The sequence below is a fragment of the Mustela nivalis genome (genome assembly GCF_964662115.1).
Source record: "Mustela nivalis genome assembly, chromosome: 5".
NCBI classification, from domain to species: domain Eukaryota; kingdom Metazoa; phylum Chordata; class Mammalia; order Carnivora; family Mustelidae; genus Mustela; species Mustela nivalis.
This window is the reverse complement of record NC_139024.1, coordinates 46,082,909-46,105,689: the sequence shown is the minus strand read 5'-3', so window position 1 is coordinate 46,105,689 and position 22,781 is coordinate 46,082,909. Positions and strand designations below refer to the sequence as shown.

The following is a 22,781-nucleotide window of genomic DNA, read 5'->3' as shown; positions in this document are numbered from 1 at the left end:
GAAGGCAGAGGCTTAACCAACTGAGCAACCCAGGCGACCCTAGACTGGTTGGATTTGAAGGGCAGATACTATATTCATGTGGAGATGTCCACAAAACTATTAGAAAAAGAGACTGAGGGCTCTATAACTTCCATATTATCTGGCACTTCTCTACTGCCCTCTCCGCCTCTGAAAAAGTCCCTCTTCTCTGGTCAAGTAGAGAGGTTACAGATAGCCCTGTAGTTATAGGAGCTCATGCTTTGAACCCTACTGCCTTAGCTTTGCTACTCTCTAGCTCCATGAGCTTGGCTGAGATCTCTAGGCCTTCAATTTCTTCACCTATAAAATGGTGATAATAAAAACATCTTCTGCATAATGTTGCTTTAACAACTAATTGAGTTAGTAGCTGGCATATTGTAAGTGCCTAAAAATGTTACCTGTTATTAACCTGATGATTTATCATTCCCCAAACATACCTTGAACTTTGCTACCTCCCGTCATTTGCCCTGGCTGCTGTTCACAGCTTAGATTGCTCTCCTCCCCCAACCCCACCCCATTCAACAATGGAATTCATTCCAACTATTCACCTACTCCCTACTCCAGATCCTGAACTCCAACTTACTCTTGAGTCTCAGAGCCATGGTGGGAATGTGGAATGATCCGTAAGACTGGAAGAGTTTGCACATGCAGTGTTCTGATTACACAAAGTCTTGGCTGGCTCAGAAGGGGAAATCCACAATGTATTCTGTTATAGAAAATACTCTGATTCTGTGAGGCTACCTAATATGTTTTAATAGAGGGAACTGTGTAGCAGATCAGGGGCTAAAATGAAAAGCAGAAAAATGAGAACTTGGAGAGCCCAAACAACTTTGGACACATCTAATGTTTGCTATCCTTTTTGTTTTGTTTGTTTTGCATGGACATTTAAGCAGTTTTTCCTGGGCGCTTCTATTTTGGATTCCTTTTTGGCAACATTTTCACAGGTGAAAAGTGCTACCAGTCAGTTCTTTCCTGCTACCTTCCACCCACGCTTTGTTTTGGCAAATGTAACTTGCCTGAGAGCTGCAGAAATGTTACTCTACAAAGCCCCAGTGCCAAATTGGAAGAAACATTGTTCTCTGTGAAATTAAGATAAGAGTTCAGAAGGGCCAATCGGCTTCAAAATAGGATTTTAACCATTTTTTTAAAGTTAACTGAAACAGGAGCTCAATATCATTCTTTGGGCTTCCACTTATTAGAGTATCTTTCTTTTGTTTTAGAGCAGTTCCTATAGCAATATAATGAAAATAACCTTTATTTTTTGTTCGGCTGCAAAGACAGAACTATAAATTATTCCTTACCCTAGTTTCCTTTCAGCACATACAAAAGCCAGTGCTTCCTCTGCCCCAATAAATCAAAGCCTCAGAAAGGGCAAGGCAGCTAATCAGAGAACGCAGCTTCCACTAACTAGACAATGAAATCCAGTGTCTGTCATCTTTGGAATTAACGAGAGATAAAGTGCCACTTTACACAAAGTTTCCAAACCAGGTCAGGAAAGAGTCAGGACACAGAATGGATTTGTAAACCTGGTCATTACATTCATCTAAAACCATGTAATCCAATAAAGATTGAATTTCCATCTGCCTCTTACTGCCATGGGTGAATGTCTTCAGTGCATTTCCAATAGGACCAAAGACTTCATTTTGCTTTTGAAAAATATATTTTCAAAAAAGAAATAAATATTTTTGAGCGGGGACTGATAAGGAAAACGGTTCTGAGAAGAGGCAATATTAGAAATAAACCTTGAAGGATGTAAGACCTTTTAACAGTCGCAAAGATACATAAATGTTTTGTAGGAATGAGTTGATTCAAATCAATCCCACCCTAGAGTTCCGGTTCACCAGTTTTCAAATATTAATGCCCGCAGTAATTAATGAAGCCAACATGTATTGACTATATTCTCTAAAACAGGTATCAATGCTAAGCATGGGATTAAGAAGATGAATACAACTGCCTACCTTCAAGGAGCTCTCACTCTTCAAAAAGCTCCACTCTTGCTTCATTTTATTACACAAAATAAAACGGGGGATTCATTATAAATTGATCCCAAGCTTCAATTGGAAGCTCTACATGAAAGTTTTACATCATAGCAATTTCTCTGTAAAATGAAATCGAACATGCAAAGATACAAAGAAGACAGCTTTTTGAGGGCAGAATGTAGTTGCATAAATTCACCATAACCATAGCCACAAACTTAGTATTGTTATAAAACTGCTTGAAAACAAAAAGGGAAAAAATTGGCTAACGCTTATGTTACAGCACTTTTGTAAGGGCAGTATAGTAAAAAATATCGATGTATTTGGAGTCTCAGCTAGAATCCAAATGGTGCCAATATCTAGGATTGCTGGCCTGAGTGTGCTGATATCAGGGACCAACAGATTTACTAGAAGAAATTCAGTTTAAAAGAAGAGAGAATTCTGCACATGGGTTTGGTTCAAAAAATGGTGTGTTCCTGTATAGTTACTCAAAATTTGTCTTTAAGTCTAGCTGTTGGCTGGGCTAGGATAGTCAAATTTTTTAAAAATGATAAAGCAATTTTTACTAAAACTTTATAGACACGAGGGTGCAGCTAACACTGCTGTGGGAATCCATGTCACCGAGTACTGCACAAAATGGAGAGAATCTACATTCTCCCTATTTCTTTGCACTACACAGCTGAACTTTGGCTAATCAAAGTCTCCAAGACAATGGTACCCTTCTACTCCTTGGCACACCCAGGAAGGTGAGGTGCCACACTTCACAGAGGAGAGCCCTCCTGGCGACACCTCAGCAGTGGAGATCACCTGTGCCAAATGATGCTGATTAAGAAGAGAAGGAAGAATGTAGCGTGGTAGCATTGAGGTAGATGACAGGTGGTGGGCGATACATAGGAGCAGCCCCTAGAGAACCACAGATATAATCTGAGCATTTCGCTGTGAGTTGTAGGACTTTCCATAGTTGGTAGGTATAAGAACCCAAGATACGGTTCATTCCTGTTCACTTGACCCCATTTGTCTGTTTCCCTGAGCTGGAGTGGACTATACACACCACATAAATAGAATTCATCCAAATGTTAGGTCCTAATTCATTTCAAGAATATGCTGAATTGTTCTCTAAAAAGAAAAGGACTCAATCATCTGAAAGTTAGTAACATATTCAACAACTTCTTTTTGGCTGTGGTAATTTTGGTCAAGCACTCACTCTTTGCACTGCTGTGACCACAGCATTCTTCTGAACATTGGGGGCGGGGGCGGGGGTGGGGGGGGAGAAACCACACAAGAGAATTAAGAATACAAGGGAACAGGGTTTGTTTGCTATGAAGCCTGCCTTGTTCTCCTGAGAACCAGCAACACGGAACAACAAAAAAGGATTCCTGGTACCTCTGGAAATTACTTAAAAGGTAAATTGAGCTTTAGTCCAGAGGACATGCCTATAAAATGTCTGGTCAGAAAGTTCTGGGCTGGATTCCCTTCCTCATTTAAAGATTTTTGCAAAAGCTTTTCTGCTCACAAGAGGACTCTGAAAAAGAACTCATTTTAAAAGGTGTATGTGAAAATGGTCAGAACGGGTTATCTTGCTCGGTTCGACCTAAACTGACTGCAAATGGAAAAATAAGTATTCTATAGCACTATCAATGGCCTTCAACAGTAATTAAAAGCATAGTAGGAAAAGCACTGACCAAGTTGTCTGGTGAAGACATTCTCTGATAGTTTTTTGGAATTGGAAGCCTCTTCCTCTTTTGCAACAATGTTCTTTCTTTATTCTTCATCTACATTGTGCTCTGCTACCAGATTAATTTTTCTAAGGCATCACCTTCATCATGTCATTTGTCTGACTACAGCCTAAGAAAATAAATTTCATAGGCAATGGAAGGAGGACTGGCAGAGAAGAGAAAATTTATAGAGTAATAACTACAGCTAGACTGTATCATGCACTGTGTACCAAGCACTGTTTTAAACACCGTGCATATGGTGACCCATGTAATACTCAAAACTCCTATGGGACAGAGGTTAATTTTTCACCCCATTTTAAAGATGAGACTAAAGAACTAGCTCAAGGCTATACAGGTGACATTTCAACCCAAGCACTTTGATGCTAGGCCTTTCTTATTCTTAGCCATTGCATTTATTTATTTATTTTCAAAGATTTTCTTTCTTTATTTAGAGAGAGCGCGTGTATTGAAGTAGGGGTTGGGGAGCAGAAAGAGTGGGAGAGAGAGAATCCCAAGCAGACTGTGGTCTGAGCATGGAGCCCGACTCAGGGCTCGATCTCATTATGACCCTGAGATCAAGACTTGAGCAGAAATCAAGCACAGGGTGCTCAATCAACTGAGGCAGCCAGGAGCCCCTTAACCATTGCATTTAAATCCTAAAACCCAAGAGGCCCTCAGGGCTGCACGTGCGCATGCTCGCGCACGCACACACATTTCCTATCCATGTTGCGCTTGATCCCTGAGAACTTAAGACAGGCATTCAGTAACTTCCACATTCTAAGAACTCTTCCCTATTTTATCATTCATTGTCCCCTCATAATTCCTCCAATCTGGCCAAAGGTTCTTGCTGTTTTGAATGCTGCTCTTTCTCAGGGCCTCTGTCTTCTTGCCTTTCCAAATCTTAACCGTCATTCAAAGCCCACAACAAATCCTGCTTCCTCTGAACAAAAGCATCTTTTCTGCCACATTCATTGAGGGGACTGCTTCAGACTCCCACAATCACGGGGGTCCATTCACGGGTCATGGTGTCATCACTCACTGCTTGGCAGGGTTCTCTTCCCACAGGCTTTTTCTCACCTCCATTCTCAGTGTGAATCCCAACAAAACCAGGTCTGATGACAGTACACGTTTCAGAAACACTTTATTGATTGTGTAAGAAATACAAGCACCAAATGTTCCATACACAGAGCCTTTATTTAGAAGACATCTTTGGCTTGACAGGATAAAGCAGAGGAACAAATAAACACAAGTATTGAAACGAGTTCTTCTAGAGTTGCCTTGAACAATTGTCATAGGGTAGAAGATATACACAGGAAATGTGTTTTATTGATCAAGTCCTCTTTGTTTCCTCTAGTGATTTCTAACACATGTATTTCCAATTTATTGGTGATTTTGTTTAAAAAGTTTTAAAAATAAATTTCGACTTATTTTCTCTTAATATCAACAATAAAATGACCTCTTTTCACTGTGCTCGATGAGAGAGTACCTTGGCCACTTTTTCTTTTCTTCTTGACATCATCACTTCTCAGATTTTATTGAATTAAAATGTGAAATTTTATTTAAATGCTTTTGTTAACGTATGCACCTTTCAAGAATTCTTTCTTAACATTTGGACTAAGCTTTATGATCACAAGGACATTTGAGAGCATTTATAGTGCCTTTTGTTGAGTTTATTATTCAGGACATTTGGAAGAAAGGGAAGAAGATGTAACTAATTTTTTTTTCCCCCAGAAAGTATAAGTGGATGGTATACTTTGTAAGTCCAATACTATTATGGAACATAAAATTTATGATGACTATAGTCAAATTAAAAATAAAACACTGGGGTGCCTGGGTGGCTCAGTGGGTTAAGCCGCTGCCTTCGGCTCAGGTCATGATCTCAGGGTCCTGGGATCGAGTCCCACATCGGGCTCTCTGCTCAGCAGGGAGCCTGCTTCCCTTCCTCTCTCTCTGCCTGCCTCTCTGCCTACTTGTGATCTCTCTCTCTCTCTCTGTCAAATAAATAAATAAATCTTTAAAAATAAAAATAAAAATAAAAGACTTTATCATGGAAAAAACACTAATAATGACAAATTTTATCCTACGAGGAGAAAGTTCTATAGATAGGACACTCTGGCATGAAGAGTATGTTGAGCTGAAGGCAACAGAGACCCTGTCGGCTCAAGAGAAACATTTGCCCCTCCCATAACTGCCTAGAAGAATCTAAATCGGGGGTTCCTGCTCAGAATAAGGGTTATTAGCAGTGATAAATTTTATCTGAGTGACCCATCTGTGTGGCAGGGCAAATACCAATTTCCAAACATCTGTTCTACTTATCACCCAGTGAATTACATTTTTCCCTCTGAAGTCCCAGATCTCTACCCACTTCTCCTTAGTGCAGGATGACATATAGACCTCATTTTGCCTGTCTTTGGAATTTTCATGTCTGTGTGGGTTCCTCATACATAGGCTATTAAATTTGATTTTCTCCTGTTCATCTGTCTCATGTGAATTTCTTAGTACAGCTAGAAATCCCTTTGAGGGGACAGGAGTTCTTGTTCTCCAACAGTTTCAAATGAAGAGGCCCTAAGTGTTGATTCTGGAAGGAAATACAAGAGTAACAAAAGCTGGCAGTTCTGGCTCATTTTCCTAAATACGAGATTGTTCAGGGAGGGGCAGGGAGAGTGGTGGGAAATGAAGGGGAGGTAAAGGTCAGAGAGATCTGTTCCTGTTCCCAAGCACGGGTTTCCGAAGACTCACTGAAGGAATAGATTTTTGTTATTTCATGAGCATGTAGAAAGTGCTTTGTTTCCACAATTCTTTTTCTAGCTTAAGTCTATAGAAAGCCTACCATGGTCTACTCAGGCCTGGAAGGTTCTGGGCAAGGAGTAACGAGCCCTATTTTTCTTGAGTTTAGAAACGGTTCAGCCGGAAACCCCAATTAAGTTTTAAGTTACCCACTTACGGTGTTCTTGTTTTGGGTCTTTTCGGTAGAGGTACTGAAATTTGTAACCAGGACACTAAGAGAGTGCATATAAATAAGCTATGGCAATACAAATCCTTCTTTTCCTCCAAAACATAAGATACAGGAAAAAATTTTTACTGAAACATGAAATGGAGTCATCTTGTTAGTAATTCCCATTCTGACCAGAAAGGCTATGGATGGTCACAAGGGGGTCTGGGCAAACCCTTCTGTTTACTGCACCGTGTAGACAAGGGGCCCTAAGATAAATGTGGGGCCTTGAAATTGGGTTTCTTTATCTGTAACAGGTCTGAGGACAAGTTGGTTTAGTCTATTCCTGAATGAAAATGAAACCATATTTTAAAAAGAATAGTAAAGTATATAGGTTCGATGCTTTCTGAAATGTTCTTTTAAGGGGCACCTGGGTGGCTCAGTTGGTTAAATGTCTGCCTCTGGCCAAAATCATGATCTTGGGGTCCTGGGATCCAGCCCTGCATCTGGCTCCTTGCTCAGCAGGAAGTCTGGTTCTCCCTCTTCCTCTGCCCCTCCCCCCCTGCACATGTTTGCTCTCTAATAAATGAATAAAATCTTTAAAAAATAAAATAAAAAAAATATTCTTTTAAGTAAGTGTTTATCATTCCTCTTAAAATTAGGAAAATTTCCCTGTTAAAAGAACTTATTTCCATGTAACTCCCTCCCACTTTTCCCCCCAGATTAAGGAATGATGATGAGCTCTGGCTCAGTAGATAAAAGCTTGTAGCATCTCAAGAGGCAAACAAAGAGAAATTGTTATATTAAGTCACACTGAGTGATCTTGAGTATTTAAGATGATGTAGGACTCTTAGATAAGCAATTAGTGGGAACCATCCCTCTGATGTGTAAGATAAATGTTAATGCTTTTCTAACTACAGACTAAGATATACCAGTCATCCGTACATTCCTGAATTATAATGAAATGTGGGTCCCAATTAATCTTTGTTATACATTAACGACAAAAACAAATGTCCCAGGGACAAAAACTAGACTGGCTTTATCCATCATACAAAACCATTTAACCTTGTGAGCATTTTTTACTACAGGGGCCACAGATCAGGTTTAATTACCAAAGTGATTAGTACAAGGTCAATTACTTCCGAGGGCTTGGTACTGGTCAGATTTTCTGTAGTCAGTGGAATCAAACAAGCTTTGCTAGTATTGGTGTATCCTTGTCTAGTCAATGTATTTTGGCAAAATGGCATCAGGTTGTGGTTTTGACTCAATCTGTTGGTGTTTAATAACCTATCTCCATAGTCACTGGAGATGGGAGTTCAAACATCGTGAGAATATATGGCACCAAAAGTAAACAGACATGTAAAGCTCAGTCTGTCTGAAATAGCACACTCCCTACACTCTTATTTGACCCGACTTACTTTTTCTTGCTTTATTATTATTTTCAGAAATTGTATTATTTTATGACAAAGCATTTTATAATAAAATATAGTATTTTGATTTTGTCTGTTCCCTCATGAGTATGTAAGCTCATTAAGGGCAGAGACTTTATTTGATCCTATCTGCAATACATAGAACTATGCCTGGCATGTAGTACGTTTTCAATGAATACACATTAAATGAACAAACTTAGAGAGTGGTTTGCCAAAATGGGTGGCCAACAGAAGTTTTCAACAGTGTCTAGCTATTGTTTTTATACAAGGTAAGAATGAGTTCCTAGAACCACTCATTTACAGCAGTTTTTATATATCCAAAATGGATTGGAAATTTGGTGTTTTAATTTTAATACAGCTCTGGTCCTCATCAACCTCCTTCTCCTTTTCTTTTTTTCTTTCCTTCCTTCCTTCCTTCCCTCCCCCTCCCCCTTGCCCCACCTCTCTTTCTTGACTGTTTTAATTTCATCACTGGTATCCAAGAGGTTCAATGGAATAATGATTAGGTGCTTGTGCTCCAAACCCAGCTCTGCTTCTTACTGTGTGTCTGAAATAGCCACCTACCCTCTGGCCCCCAATATGCTCACATGTAAATAGAGATTCTAAGAATTCCCCCATAGGATGATTTTGAGGATTAAAAGAGATATAATACATAAAAGCACATAGAGCAGGCTTGGGATATGGCTAACAATAAGTAGTACCTGTAATTATTATTATTTGACCATCATTTGGATTTTTGCTATTTCTGGGGTTTCTCATTTCTTTTTTACTTTCCCTGTTCCTTTCCTTAACTTCAATCACTTTCGAATACTACATGGTATTTTTCTTGCCTTATTCCCAATTATTTAAAACACCTGCTTCATTCTATCAGTTCTGTTTGATCCTCTTTCACCCAGAGGCTTCTTACCCAGAGTCCTCGGACTATCTGAGGCAAACTGCCCAAGTGGCTCTCTTGTCTTGCCTTTTTACCCTGTTGTCTGTAAAACAGGCAAATACTAGCAACTGTCTCTCAGAGTCCTGGAGAGACCTGCAGGAGGTAATTTTAAAAACCATCAACAGTGTCTTGCATAGAATTACTCAATTAATGACAGTGAACTTTTTTTTTTTTTTACCCACAATGTCCTCTCCTCTTTTTGCTGGCTAATCTCTGGTCGTTTTTTTTGTTTTGTTTTGTTTTGTTTTGCAACCTCTTAATAGTATATCAAAATTCTGTGTTACCACTATCTAGAGTGGCCCCTAAATAGATTCCTGAACTGTACTCCTAAGATCCGGGAGGATTATGTGGAATGACTTCCAAGGGCCAACACTGAACTTGTACAGCCTGCTTCAGTTCTCTCTAGCCCTTTTTATGGGGTTTAACTAAGTCTCTTTAATGCTGGATATTTCTGTCTCTCCTCCGAAAGAGAGTAGCAAGTTTTTCTTTTTCTTTAGCAAAGAGAAAAGGATAAATAAAACGACTCCTTTTACCCTCCTTTCCCCATTCCCCGTGGCCCTAAAGACAACGACTCTTACAGGTTTACATGGTACCCTCAGGCCCATCCAGTGCTTAGATGTTAACACTCACTTGGGGCACCGGTTCAGTCATGCTGGCCCTCTCTTTCCATCCCTAGAAGAGCCAGTGGAGGCCTGTTAAGGTTGAGAACCTCACCATGGCAAGATTTTAAGTTGCATGATGGATGCAACTTCACATGGTCCTGCAGTCTATAGTCAGATACTCTGTGTGTGTGTGTGTGAGAGAGAGAGAGAGAGAGACAGAGAGAGAGAGAGAAACAGACGGACAGACTGAACTCCTCTTAATCCTGCTCTCCTTCAGAGGTTCTCACAGCTGGGAAACAAAAGCAGAAGAAAAGTTATTAAATTTCCTTAATACCTAGAGCCCACTGACAAGCCCTTGAAACAGGCAGAGAGACATTCCTTTAGGGACTCAACTGTCTCCACCTTAATACTTTGCTAAGGGCAAAAGGCAACCTTAGCCTGACCACCCCCCACTGCTAACCAGGATCCTAACATAGTCTACTCTAACATATAAAAATTCCTTTGGAAACTTCCTTTATCTCTAAACCCTCTAAGATACGTGCTGGCAATCATCCTCCAAGCATGTGACCCACCGACATACATCTGAAGGGTCTCATGACTAAGGATTTATTAGATGGTAATAAATGAACTTTTCCCAACAACAGCTAGCCCCCTCAAGGTCCTGGAAACCTTGCTTCCAAAATTCCTTAGAGACTTACACTCTCCCTGACCCCCTTCCAACTTGCAAGTGTATAATGGACCACTCCTTACAGCCCTGGGGCAGCCCCTCTTCCTGCCCACGGGTCCTGTCCATTTTGCACCAAAGATGTCTCAAGAATTCTTTCTTGTTTGTTGGCTCTGGGCTCTACCCCATTGAACCTCACTTATATTCTAAGACTTCATCACAGCCACTCCACCTCTCAGGAAGAAAGTGTCTTTGCTCTTTTTGGCTTAGCTCCTCCCAAGACTCAGAGCAAGCTGAAGGGGTCTAACTATAATGGACTCAACTTGATTTTACGTAGACAAGGTTGTAAATTAGAACACTCTTCTAGCTGGGTTTTGTTGACTGGTAGAGTTGTCCTGAATCCTGAGCTCCTTCCCCATCTAAACTGCAAACAAACACAGTCAAAGCTGCTTTCCTTTCTAGAGTTAGAAAGACTACTTCAGAAGACTCTTATTTTAGCACATACTGAACTGGGCTTCAGTGAGTTGATTCCAGTCTCCAACAAGAAATACTCACACATGAAAGTATTCATCATTAATGCATTCATTTGTGAAACCAACAGTATACTAAGGCCAGACCACATGCCACAAAAAGACCTAGATTTGGTAATGGCTGTGTCAGGGGCAACACCCAACTATATGTAGTCACCATGTTGTGGAACCTGGACTGGATCCTGGCGGAAGAACCAAGTGGCTCTCGGAGGCTTAGGAGGATCAGAGGTTTATTTAACACTGGTGGGCTCAGACGAGGTTGTTCTCCAAAGGTCTGAGCCCCGAGCACAAGCAGGGAGGGGAATTTATACATTTCTACTTCCGCATACTTGGTACTTTCGGTGCACGCGGGAAACAGAGTAGGAAAGAAGAACCTGGAAGGGCTTTGTGACAGGGACTGGAATTCCCTTGCAGGTTTGGTCGGCCATCTTAGAATACAGTTTTTCCCTATCACTCCCCTCTTCGATGCCCCTTTAAACACCTAGTTTAGAGGGCATCGTTATCTATTACTATGGCCCTGCAAGCCTAGTAGTTGGGCAGTGGCTCACCTGGTAATAATGTTTTCTATGAACTTAGCAATCCATCTTAAGGTTCCTAAGGCTACCCAATAAGCAGTAACAATTAAGTTTCTGGGAGAAAGTCCAGCCAGAAGGGGGAGCAAACTCCTGAGGTGAAGGTGTCAGTGTCATGTCGACAATAGCCAGGGACCACAGTGAACAGATGTCCATCAGTCAGTGGGGTCTCATCGAAGATGGAACCAGAGCTGGTTGGGCTTTCCACAGTGTGATTCATCCAGCTGGTGAGGGCCTTCTTTACTCTAGATCGGTGGACCCATTCAGTGACACCTGAGACCCTGAGGGCAGTAGGGTGGTTCGAACAACAGTGTGGGGCCTTGTCCATCATGGTTTGAAGGTCCTTTCTAATGCTTCTCAGGAGATGCAGCTTCGTTTCCCAGGGCTTAGAGGCATTGGGACACTTCTAAGTTTCCAATCTATTTGAGGTCTCCTCTAAGCCTACTTACTACAGGGGGAGCCCGCAATAGAGCTTTTGAGGTATTATAGCTGTGGCAAACTTTTAAATCCCGTTGATTAGAATATACAGTATCAATGACCTCCAACAGTTATGCTCTACAGAAGTACAATGTTCAGGTCCAGGCATAAGGGTAGCTGGATTTTAAAGTCTGACAGGTTTTAGGAATTATTTCAGGCATCTCTATCAATGTAGCCTGGTATTTAATAAGTTAGCCTCCATCATCCATCAGTAGCCTTTGGTTTCTTTTTATTTATTTTATTTTAGATTTTATTTATTTATTTGTCAGAGAGAGAGAGAGAGCACACAAGCAGGCAGAGTGGCAGGCAGAGGCAGAGAGAGAAGCAGGCTCCCAGTCAAGCAAGGAGCCCGACGCAGGACCCAATCAGGACCCGAAAATCACCTGAGCCGAAGGCAGATGCCTAAATGACTGTGCCACCCAGGCATCCCTGGCCTTTGGTTTCTAAGACAAATCTAGACCTGATGCGACGTCATTACCATCAGTGACTGTCCCATAGTGAGCTCTGATGTTCCTTTTATGAGGATGGCTGTTCTATGCTTAGCTATAGCCTTATTTTGTAATTGTACCACAATAGAGGTGGCTTCTAGGATAAATATGACTAAGGGTTGAAACCATTAAGAAGCCCTTTTCTTGAGTGATCCAGCCTTAACAATATCCTAATTATAAGAGATCACTGGCAAGTGGGAGAAAACTTGTCAAAATATAAGGGGAGCCCCACATGCATCTTCCAATCCAATCATAAAGAAAATGGGGTCATCTATTATCTCCACAAGTCCATAGTTAATCCTATCAGATGGGGTATGCTTCTGGATTTTAGGCAATTTCATTATCCTAGCCCCAAAGAATTGGTTAAGGTGATAGTTAAGTTATACAATTGTTGGGGAATCAATCCAATTCTCCAGTTGTTTAAATAACTATGTGCCCATGGGGTTCTGTTATTATCCCCACAGAATAATCAACATAAGATTGTCTATATAGGAATTACTGTGATAATTTCTCTTAGGTTTACCTCTAGTTATCCAGCTTAGGTAGACAACAAACATTTAAAGACAATCAAATATAGAACTTAACATCCACAAAGGTGTGTTGCTGAAACATAATTTTTCTCTCTAAAATAACCCCCATTTCCAAAGATAGCCAAATTAGGACCAATTTATTTGAAAAAGAAGTCCAGTTTAAACAGATTTGCCTAATTATTTACATAAGATCAGCAAGAACAGTGAGTGATCATATAGCTCTTTTAGAATCTGCTTTGCTGGAACTTCTTATAAGGAATCTCTAGGTTGAACTTTGAGTAGTTTCTCCAGGCCAGAAGCCAAGCCAAGTACTTGACATCAGACATGCCTGCAATACTTGTCAATTTGAATGAATTCCTCTTCCTGAGGACACCAAAGTATCCCGAGGTTCCTACACCTGCCAGGAAGTGACATTCTTTACCCACCTGGTGAGGCTGCTTGGAACTTTGTAAGCAAGGTACCAGGCCAACAGTTCCAAGGGGCTTTATGGCTCCAGGTTTCATAAAGTCAACCTTAGTTCCTTAAAGCTGTCTGGTCATATCTGAGTCTCTGCATGTCTTTCTCAAATATGACATTCCAGTCAAAGCCTTGGTAAAGTAACCAATGTTTCCAATGGTGTCCTGTTACAAGGAGAACAGATTCTCATTGAACTTACGCAAACAACTGATTGCCATGGAAGAATACTTACTGAGACCATTTGAGTTTCAGAGGGTTCAGATAGAGAGAAAAGTTGAATGCTTTGATTTGTTTACAAATGAATATTTTTATATTTCTCTAAGTCACAGATAAGTAAAATTTTTCTTAGTCTGGAAGAGCAAACATTAGAGAACGAGCAATGTGTAAAATAAGAGACATAACACTAAAATCTTTTTTTTTTTAAGATTTTATTTATTTATTTGACAGACAGAGATCACAAGTAGGCAGAGAAGCAGGCAGAGAGAGAGGGGGAAGCAGGCTTCCTGCTGAGCAGAGAGCCCGATTCAGGGCTTGATCCTAGGACCCTGGGATCATGACCTAAGCCAAAGGCAGAGGCTCTAATCCACTAAGCCACCCAGATGCCCCCATAACAGTATAATCTTTTAGTTCATTTAGTCCCATGTTACTAATTCTGGTTTAGTTTGAATGTAGCTTTAGTTAGTTCTGGAAATTCTTACTCATTTCAGTTCTGATCTTACAGATATTGAATACCTGTGTTGTCCTGAAAGTCCTTTTTATGAATCTCCTTTAAGGTGAAACTCATTTTACAAGAGAATTAAAACAATTATATATAAAAAACCCTCAGAACAAATATGGTTAAAGAGCTGATGAGATGAGAATTTACAATTTAGCTGGCAAGGGAATCAGGTTATTTCTGTGATATATAACACTTCAGTAATTAAATTTCAAGTGATGACCTTATCAAAACATTAAAACTTTAGGAAATGTATAGATCATCTAGAATTGTTACAGCATTTTACCCAAATGTAACCCAAGGTTTATCATTTGTTTAACAGTACTTCCTGAGTAACTTAGCATACCAAGAAAAAGCCTAATGAGTTAAAGAGATTTCATTTACAATTTAAATCTTGTCAACATTTGCTAAAGTCTTAGAAGTTTTAATGCACATGCCTAAATATAATTAGGGATGTTAAACACCTGATATAGGCAAAATGTGGAATATGTTTTTTCTGGACAGGCAAAAAGGAAACTGTAAGGGCCTATTTAGCCAAAGTTTGTGAGGCTGGGAGTCGCTCGCTCTCTCTGTAAGAGGCGGCCCCGAACGGTTGGTTTGATTCTCGATGCTTGGCGCAAAATAAAGCTTTGCTTGACTTTTGCTTCGTATCAGTCTCGCTCCTTTGACCAGGGACCTAACAGAAACAACTGTTTTATGTTTTCTTCTTAACAGCAGATCAATTAACCTAAGAAAACTTTGTCCTTTTTTAAACAGAGAAAACCAGCTTTCTATACCAGTGTCTTTTTTTTTTTTTTCATTTCAATCTTAGTCCATCATGACCACACTCAAAATTCTTTTTCTGAAGATTTCCCTTCACAAACCTTCTACAAATTTCCTTTGCATTTAGGTTTTGCCCCAAGCCATTTCCTTCCAAACCACCGTCTCATTTAGGACAAAATTACCTTCTTCTCCTTCAACAAAATGCATTCCCATTCCTTATATCTTTCTTACATATCTCCTACATTTCCACATAGAGTTGTTTCCCTTATTTCCATCAGTCATACTTACAGTCAGCAGAATTTAGTACTCTTAGAAACACCTTAACATCTAGTGATGGCTAAGTATTAGCCATTTGTGAACTGTTACAACAGAATTCTTTAGAATGCAAATTTATGGATCAGTTAAGCACAAAACATGCTTACCAACAGATTTAAATATTTTTATTTCTTTGCAGCAGGAAGTCAAAGGCACAAACCTATGTCCAGTAATCAATGCTTTAGTATTTTATCCCATTTGGAAAAGACCTAGATGTCCACAATTTAATTCCATTTGCAATCCATTCAAAACTTTAAAAGTTTTAGGTTACCAAAGACTTTGAAAGTTACATTAACAATTAACCATGAAAACTTTGAGACAATTAACCATCAGTTTAGTCATCATTTCAACAGAGATAAAAACTTCAAGAGATAACGAGCTTATTTGACCTTCAGTAAACCTCCACAGAAGAAAAGTTTCACATATTACCACTGATAACTTAAAAGACACATCTGTCTGAACTAAACCAACAAACTTAGTTTAAATGCTGAAATATGTCCCACCAGGATCTTCCCCATGGCTAATTTTCACCTGAGACGCGTGGGTAAATCTGGAGAGGGTGGTGTTAGGTCCTGTGGGTGCTCTTCTTGCTCCTTGACAGTGGTGCCTACAGCATTGAGAATGGTCTAGAAGCCAGTAATGCAGGCTGTAACCCAAGGTGGTGTGGAAACAGGAAAAAGGGAAATGGGGAGGCAGAAGAGACAAAGTGCTGCCAGAGGGCAGAGAAAGGCTTCCCGGTTCAGATGATCATCAGCTCCAGAGGAGCAGGCACCATGTTTTCCTGCCAACAAAGGCAGAGATAGACAAACTATATTGGGCCAGAGAAGACAGAGAATTTCCCTGAAACAAAGGAGGTTTGGCAGCTGCTGCCAAAGCCCCCATCCTGATGGACACCAGGGATCCTGACCTGAGCGGAAGGCAGATGCTTTAACCCACTGAGCCACCGAGGCACCCCTCCCACTTTCTCTTAAAGGTAAGTATGAGAGCTCCTGTTATTTTACTGTCTGGATCAAGTTTTCTATGGGCGATCAGAGCTGCTAAATCGGGTATCTCCCCCACACATGCCACTTACAAGAAGCAGGAGCACTGACTTCCTGAAGCTCAGCTTTAGGCCCCAGGTCAGAGGGGAACTGTAGTCCCTACACTTTCTGACAGGTTCATTCTTGTCCAGAGCTCTTCCATATTGCTACTCCTGATCCCCCCCACCCCTGCCCCACCAGCCAGGGCCTCCCTGATAGGCTTTGCTTCCTTACAGACATTGAGCTCTTGTACTTGGGTTACAAATGTCCTACTTTGGTCCTTCCTATTAGCACAGAATTGGACCCATGGGGGGGGCAGAGTTTGGGCTATCTGAAGCCAAGAATCAATATATGGGAATTGGTGAGGGTATCTGGGAGCCCCGACCATAATTTTGTAAATGACGTGGACAGTGAGTACATCTTAGGGCCCCTCAGAGGGCTAGTTGACCCCAAAGGTAGCCCATTCCAGTTCACATAACGTGCCTAATTTTCCAGATGTTTTGATCCCATAATCTCCTGAGAATTCATTTCTTAAAATTTTGAGCATACAGTCTAAGACCATAGGTTTTGAAGAGCTTCCACCGTGATGGGCAGGGAGGCTCCCTTGGCCACCGCATGTGTTCCCTCCCTGTGTCATTGGCATGAAGACAACGGAAAGGTGGGTATCCCTCCAAAGGAGAGATCAATCAGATGCCCCCCTGTCCATCATCCCAGAGGACACCTGGGTGCCTCTTAGCCTTAGCAAGTCAGTATGAACACTAGACTGGCACCCCAAAGGGGCTCGCCTTAGACCCTATGAGGTCACCATGCAAGAAAGTTAGGACCACTCAGACTCCGTAGGCTTCTGGGGACCCTAAGGGTGCCCACCTGTGGAGCCACAGAATCAGTCCGCCCGACAAGCCAGGTAAAACTGTACATTTACTCACATATTCACACCAAAGTTATTACAGTTCCTCCCCTTCAGGAGGCCCTGACCTGTGGAATTCCTTCTGGAAATTCCTTCCTGTCTCCCCTTACGGGGGGTGTCTGACCTGACGGACCTTCCCCACCAGGAGGCCCTACCTGTGAGACCTCTAAGACGTCTCTGAGAGGTGATCAGTCTCCCCATCCGCCCTCAGGGGTGGGCCTGACTGGGTCCTGGGGCCCCAGGTCTTACCGGAATCTGATGCCAGGACCTGGTCTTCACCTGTCAAGTTTCCTTTGAGTCTGGGTGGGAACAGTGGGGCTGGCTGGCCTGAGGGGACCCGGCAGAAGACTGCCGAAAATCAGGCAGGGCGTGTCTTCTCCCTTACAATCCCTCCATCCGTCACTGTCCCACCATTTCTCCAAACCGGTGGCAACAATGGACCAGTGCGGTTGGGTTTCCCGGTCAGGGAACCAAATGTTGCAGAACCTGGACTGGATCCTGGCAGAACCACCAAGTGGCACTCCAGGACTTTGGAGGATGGGAGGTTTGTTTAACGCCAGTGGGCTCAGATGAGGTTTGTTCTCCAAAGGTCTGAATCCCCAGCACAAGCAGGGAAGGGGATTTATACCCTTCTACCTCCAGATACTTGTACTTTTGGTGCGCATGGGAAACAGGGTAGGAAAGAAGAACCTGGAAGGGCTGGAATTCCCTTGCTGGTTTGGTCGGCCATCTTAGAGTACAGTTTTTCCCTATCAACAAAATCTTGTTTCATTCTCTAAGGCAGTGGGTCTCAACTGGCTTCGATTTTGGACACCAGGGCAATGTCTGCTGATGTTTTTAGTTGTTACAAGTGGGTAGGGGGCAACTGGAATCTGGTGGGTAGAGGCCAATGATGCTGCTAAATACATACCCTTTTGTGCCCTGAAAGGTACACCAGCCGGATTTCATCACCCCAACATCCACCCCTGGGACACAAGGATTATTTTGAGCTAAAGACAATCGAGAGCAAGCAGAAGCAGAAAAAGCTCTTTACCTCCATGTAACTGCCTAAAAATAAAGTATAAATTTCCTCTTTTGCAAATGAAATTTACATTTATAAAGGAAATTTCCATTTGTAAGGACATGTCTGTACCGGAAGAGAGCTACTCTGGGAGACAACTCTTATCATCTGAGAAACTTATCTGCATAACAAGACAACCCTATTACCATACATTTCCTTCCCTCACCTTCCTATAATTTGCCTACCCTGCCAAGAAGCTCAAACTCTTTTCCTTCTTTGTTTAGCCTAAGATAGTATATAAACCTCAGTTATCTGACCACCTCCTTGAGTATCATTCCTTTGTGAAACTCCCATGTGGAGGTATGTAATTGTTTTTTTTTTTCTTGTTAATCTGTTTTTTATCAGTTTATTTGCAAGCTGCAGCCATTGAACCTAGGAGGGTATAGGGAAAAAGATCTTTCCTTCCCACAGGACAGGACAGTCTCCCACAACAAACAATCACGTAGCCCCAGAGGTAAATGGCAACATTGAAAAATCCTGCTCTATACAGACAAGGAGAAATCTAAAGCACGAAAAACCAGCTTTGAGTTTGGGAGCTTAGTAGCCTACGAGAAGCCAAACTAATTCTTGTCTCTGGCCGTGTGTCTTGGACAGATCACTGAGATCTTCCATGTTTCCGACTGTGCTTAATAAAGGGGCTCTGCAGGTCAAACAGATGGGTTTTATGCCTCTGCCTGTCTGCCAGTGACAGATTAGAAGAGCCCACCATGCTGTGTGGCTGGGAGGCAAGTGTCTTGGTGAAACAAAAAGTTCTGCAAAGCACAAGGCTGAGGAACACTGGTATTTTGAGTATTAGGAAATTAGAGGAGGTTAAACCCTGTGTGTTTGGAGGAGAGAGTGTGGTGGTAGTCTGCAGGCTCGGATGAACCCCAGTAGGCTGGATGTAGACGCAACCCCTCCTCTTGACTGCAGGTGGGAAAGGAGATCTGCCCAGCTCCGCCCCCATCCCAGCTTTACCCGGAGACGGTGACAGCAGGCAAGGACAGAACCTTCTCTGTGAAATCAGCAGCTCACCCGAGCTCTGTTGGATTCCTTCTAGCTCTGTCCTTCTCCTTCCAGGGTTTCCTCTCCACCTGCTTTGGCACACAAGGATTAAGACACTTCTGTACCGGGAGGCTAGTGAGGTCCATTAGTCGACAGGCCACAGTATTTGGTAAAGGGAATAAGGAACAACAACAACAAAAAAAAAACACGTGCAGGTTTGCACACACAGGAAAACCTTTAATTTGATAATCATTCATTCAACACACATTTATTCACAGAGCATCCCTTCTGAATCAGGTATACAAAATTCTGTATTTTTCTTTCTAAAAATTTGTTTTCCACAAACTGAATGGGCAGTTTATAAGTCTCTCTGCTTAGATATATAGCAGTTAACATTCGGTTCCACCAGCAGAGTCCCCACTGCAGCCCCCAAAGGACAGATGGGATTCCATGAGTGAACATCCTTCCAGGTGTTGCTGACATAGCACATACCTGAATATTCTCTCTGTGGGAAACAGAGTCATAACTTCTCTGCTACTGAACATTCTTTACTACCTTACTTCTTGTTACATTTGAAGTGAACTCTTCTCTTAGAGACTATATGGCAACAGACCAACTCACAACTTCAATGCCACACACTGACTCTGGAGCTCTGGTACCTTTGTCTGTGACCACGGCCCACCATGCAGAACACGGACCTCCCGCATGCTCCAGCCGGAGAGCTGTCTGTGGGGAGAGGAGGCCTCAGCTCCAACAGTTACATCTTCAAAAAGGCCACCTGGAGAAGCAAGAAAAACCCATGATGCTTTATTATACAACACGATGAAATGGCTACATGCACATCAAATCAGAATCCGTTAAATCCGGTCAATAAGAATGCAAGCTGATCTAAGAATGAAAAATGACTCTTCATGGGGCCAGACACTGCCATTTTACAGCAGGAGCCAATTACTCCTTTTTTAATGAACCATGGAGTAACTAACATGATTCACATGCACTTTAAAGAAAAAAATAAATAAAAGTTTAATTGACACTCGGATTGCACTGCTGTGAAGTGATCCAGTCTTCTTCGGGAATCACTGGTCCCAATGACTGTGTTGGCCCTTCCTTGAGCAGAATTTTGAGTCCTGAAGATTCCCGGGCATGTCCAGTTCCCCAAGGCTAGCCTCTCTTCAGTCATGCCAATGCTTTTCATCACATTCAGTTATATTTATTGTGCTTGTCAGTAGCAACTGATCTTAAAACTTAGTGTGTAAAAAAAATCCAGGCAAGTCTACTTACAAATTGAATGAGGCCCAGATCAAATACATCTATTTTCCCAACAGTTTTAAACCACAGAGAAACAAACAATAAAGCTAAGCATAGAAGTTTAGAATGTTTTCATTCAGTGGTGATAATAAATTGGGAAGTGTGCCAGTATCAGGAAGAGAGCAGACTGCAGATTAGTGACAAAGATGGGGGAGTGTGGGAGGCCTGGCAAGCTCATGCTTGGCCTTGCTGGGCAGAGGGAAGAGTGAGCAACAGAAATAAACACATTCAGCTCTTGGACAGTTGGTTCTTAAGTCCCCAAAATGCAGTCAAAGGAGGCATGTATTTAATGATACTTGTTAAGGGGAAAGGAAAAAGGAAGAGTCATGCAGGGCAGAAAGCATCTGCTTTATGTTGAGTAATTCAGAAGGATGTTACTCTTCATCCAGTGCTGGTGAGAAAGGCACCTGCTGAGTTTCCATATCAACTTCCTGCTGAGTTTTCTCTATCAGGTTCTGCAGTGAGGACACCAAAGTTGAAGGAGCAGGCCACGAAGAGAGGTTATTAAGATTTCTAAACAAAATGTAAATGCAGACAATAGATACAAACTTCAAGGGCTTACTGTGAAGATTAAATGAGATCATGGGTATGAAAATACATGGGATTCTCTCTTGTGCCTCTTCAGTGATATCAGGGGTCCATGCATCTACCAGATGAGAAGTGGCAGTTCAAGAGACAACAGTGGGGCCCCTGAGGGGCTGGCCACAGAATTAGAGGGGAAGGTCGCTCAGTGTGACTTCTGGCTCACTATAGACAGTGTCTCTGCCTCTGTAGGAACGGTTCACGGGGACCTTCCAGAGAAGACAATGCCCCTGTTCATATTCAGAAATAGGGAAACCATGGATGAAAATCAGGTATCTCCTTTTTTAATTAAAAATTTGGAAAATTGCTATGTCATGGAGTGTTCCGATCAGTAACCACTCAGAATAATGGTAATACTGATAAATGTCATCATCCAAGTTGTTAATAACTTCAGCTCTCAAATCACAGACCGGTGGCTCTCAACTTGAGGTAATTTTGCCTGCCAGGGGACATGGGGCAGCGCCTGTGGACATTTCTGGTTATCATAAATTGGGAGATGCTCTTGGCATCTAGGAGGTAGAGGCCAGGGGTTTTGTTAGACATATGATGCTGCCCATGACAGCGCCCCCACAAGAAAGGAATTATCAGTCCAAAAATGTCAATAGTACTGATGCTGAAAAATATCAACATTATAGACACGGGATCTTAAAAATAGATTTCTCTCTTATTTTAAAAGATTTTACTTATTTATTTGACAGAGAGTGACACACAGAGAGAGAACACTAGCAGGGGGAGGGAGGAGAAGCAGGCTTCCCGCAGATCAGGGAGCCCCCAAGCAGGGAGCCTGAGGCAGGGCCTGATCCGAGAATCCTGGGATCATGACCTGAGCCAAAGGCAGATGCTTAACAACTGAGCCACCCAGGTGCCTTAAAACTAGATCTTTATTCGCCAATCATGAGACCTTCAACAAACTTGTCAGCAGTCTCTCTCAGCCCTTCCTCATCTGCAAAATGGGAATTATAACAGGATCTACCCAACACTTGCAAAACACTTCATAGCATAGGAAGCCTCTTTGGAATGTATTCACCCTTGGCACAACCTGTGATTTACATAAACCAAATGAAGAAACAGAAGCTCAGAAAAATTAAGTGTCTCACTCAGGAGACAGAGCTATTAAGTGGCAATCACGGACTGAGGAAGAAATTTTGATTCTCAATGCATGCTTTTCCCACTAGAAGTTTTCAGATGAATGAGGTAAACTGCAGAGGTTTGGGGACTTTTAATCTTCATTATTGCTTCAAGTAACAAAGGTTTATTTTCTTTTGCATGCCTGTGAATATGAACTTGGGATGGAACAGCTGCATAAGAGACTGTGCTGATTAAATAATGCAAAATGGCACTGCACTCCCTGGACCTAAAAAGAAAAACTTTAAAATTTGACCTTTGGATCACCACCCCTGGGGATAAAAATATATGTTTATAAAAAATAAAAAATTATATTAAAAAAAAAAAAAAAATTTGACCTATTATGTCTTTTTTTCATCTCTGGTTTTCATAGTTCTGCCTGCTAAGTATGTAACGTATTTTGCGGACTTCATAACAAGAAACTGCAATCATCGTTAGGAACAGGTACTGTATAATGCACTTTAGCTTCTTTTTATTTAAAACACTGTGAGTTAATGTATGTCAAACACTGATTTTGTGTTCTCTAACTTTTATCCATGACAGCAAAAATTGTTTTCCATAACTGCCATTTATTTTGAGGATAATTTTGTTTCATTACACTGAGAAAACTCCCTGTATTTCATCTTTTTAGTTTTATTCTCAAAAGTAAAGCTACAGCTTCAGGCTCCACTGTTACATTT

The 22,781-nt window shown here is 41.6% G+C and overlaps 1 protein-coding gene across 7 annotated transcripts in view; it reads right to left on the bottom strand.

Moving 5' to 3' along the window:
* Positions 1-19,302: 19,302 nt before the first annotated feature.
* Positions 19,303-22,781, bottom strand: part of UBE3D (ubiquitin protein ligase E3D) — a 155,285-nt gene continuing 151,806 nt past the window's right edge. For all 7 annotated transcript variants that reach the window (XM_082731700.1, XM_082731702.1, XM_082731703.1 and 4 more), the window contains one exon: positions 19,303-19,864. In XM_082731700.1, coding sequence (XP_082587826.1) covers positions 19,852-19,864 — 13 coding nt within the window. In that variant the 3' untranslated portion in view covers positions 19,303-19,851. The remainder of the gene's footprint in view (positions 19,865-22,781) is intronic.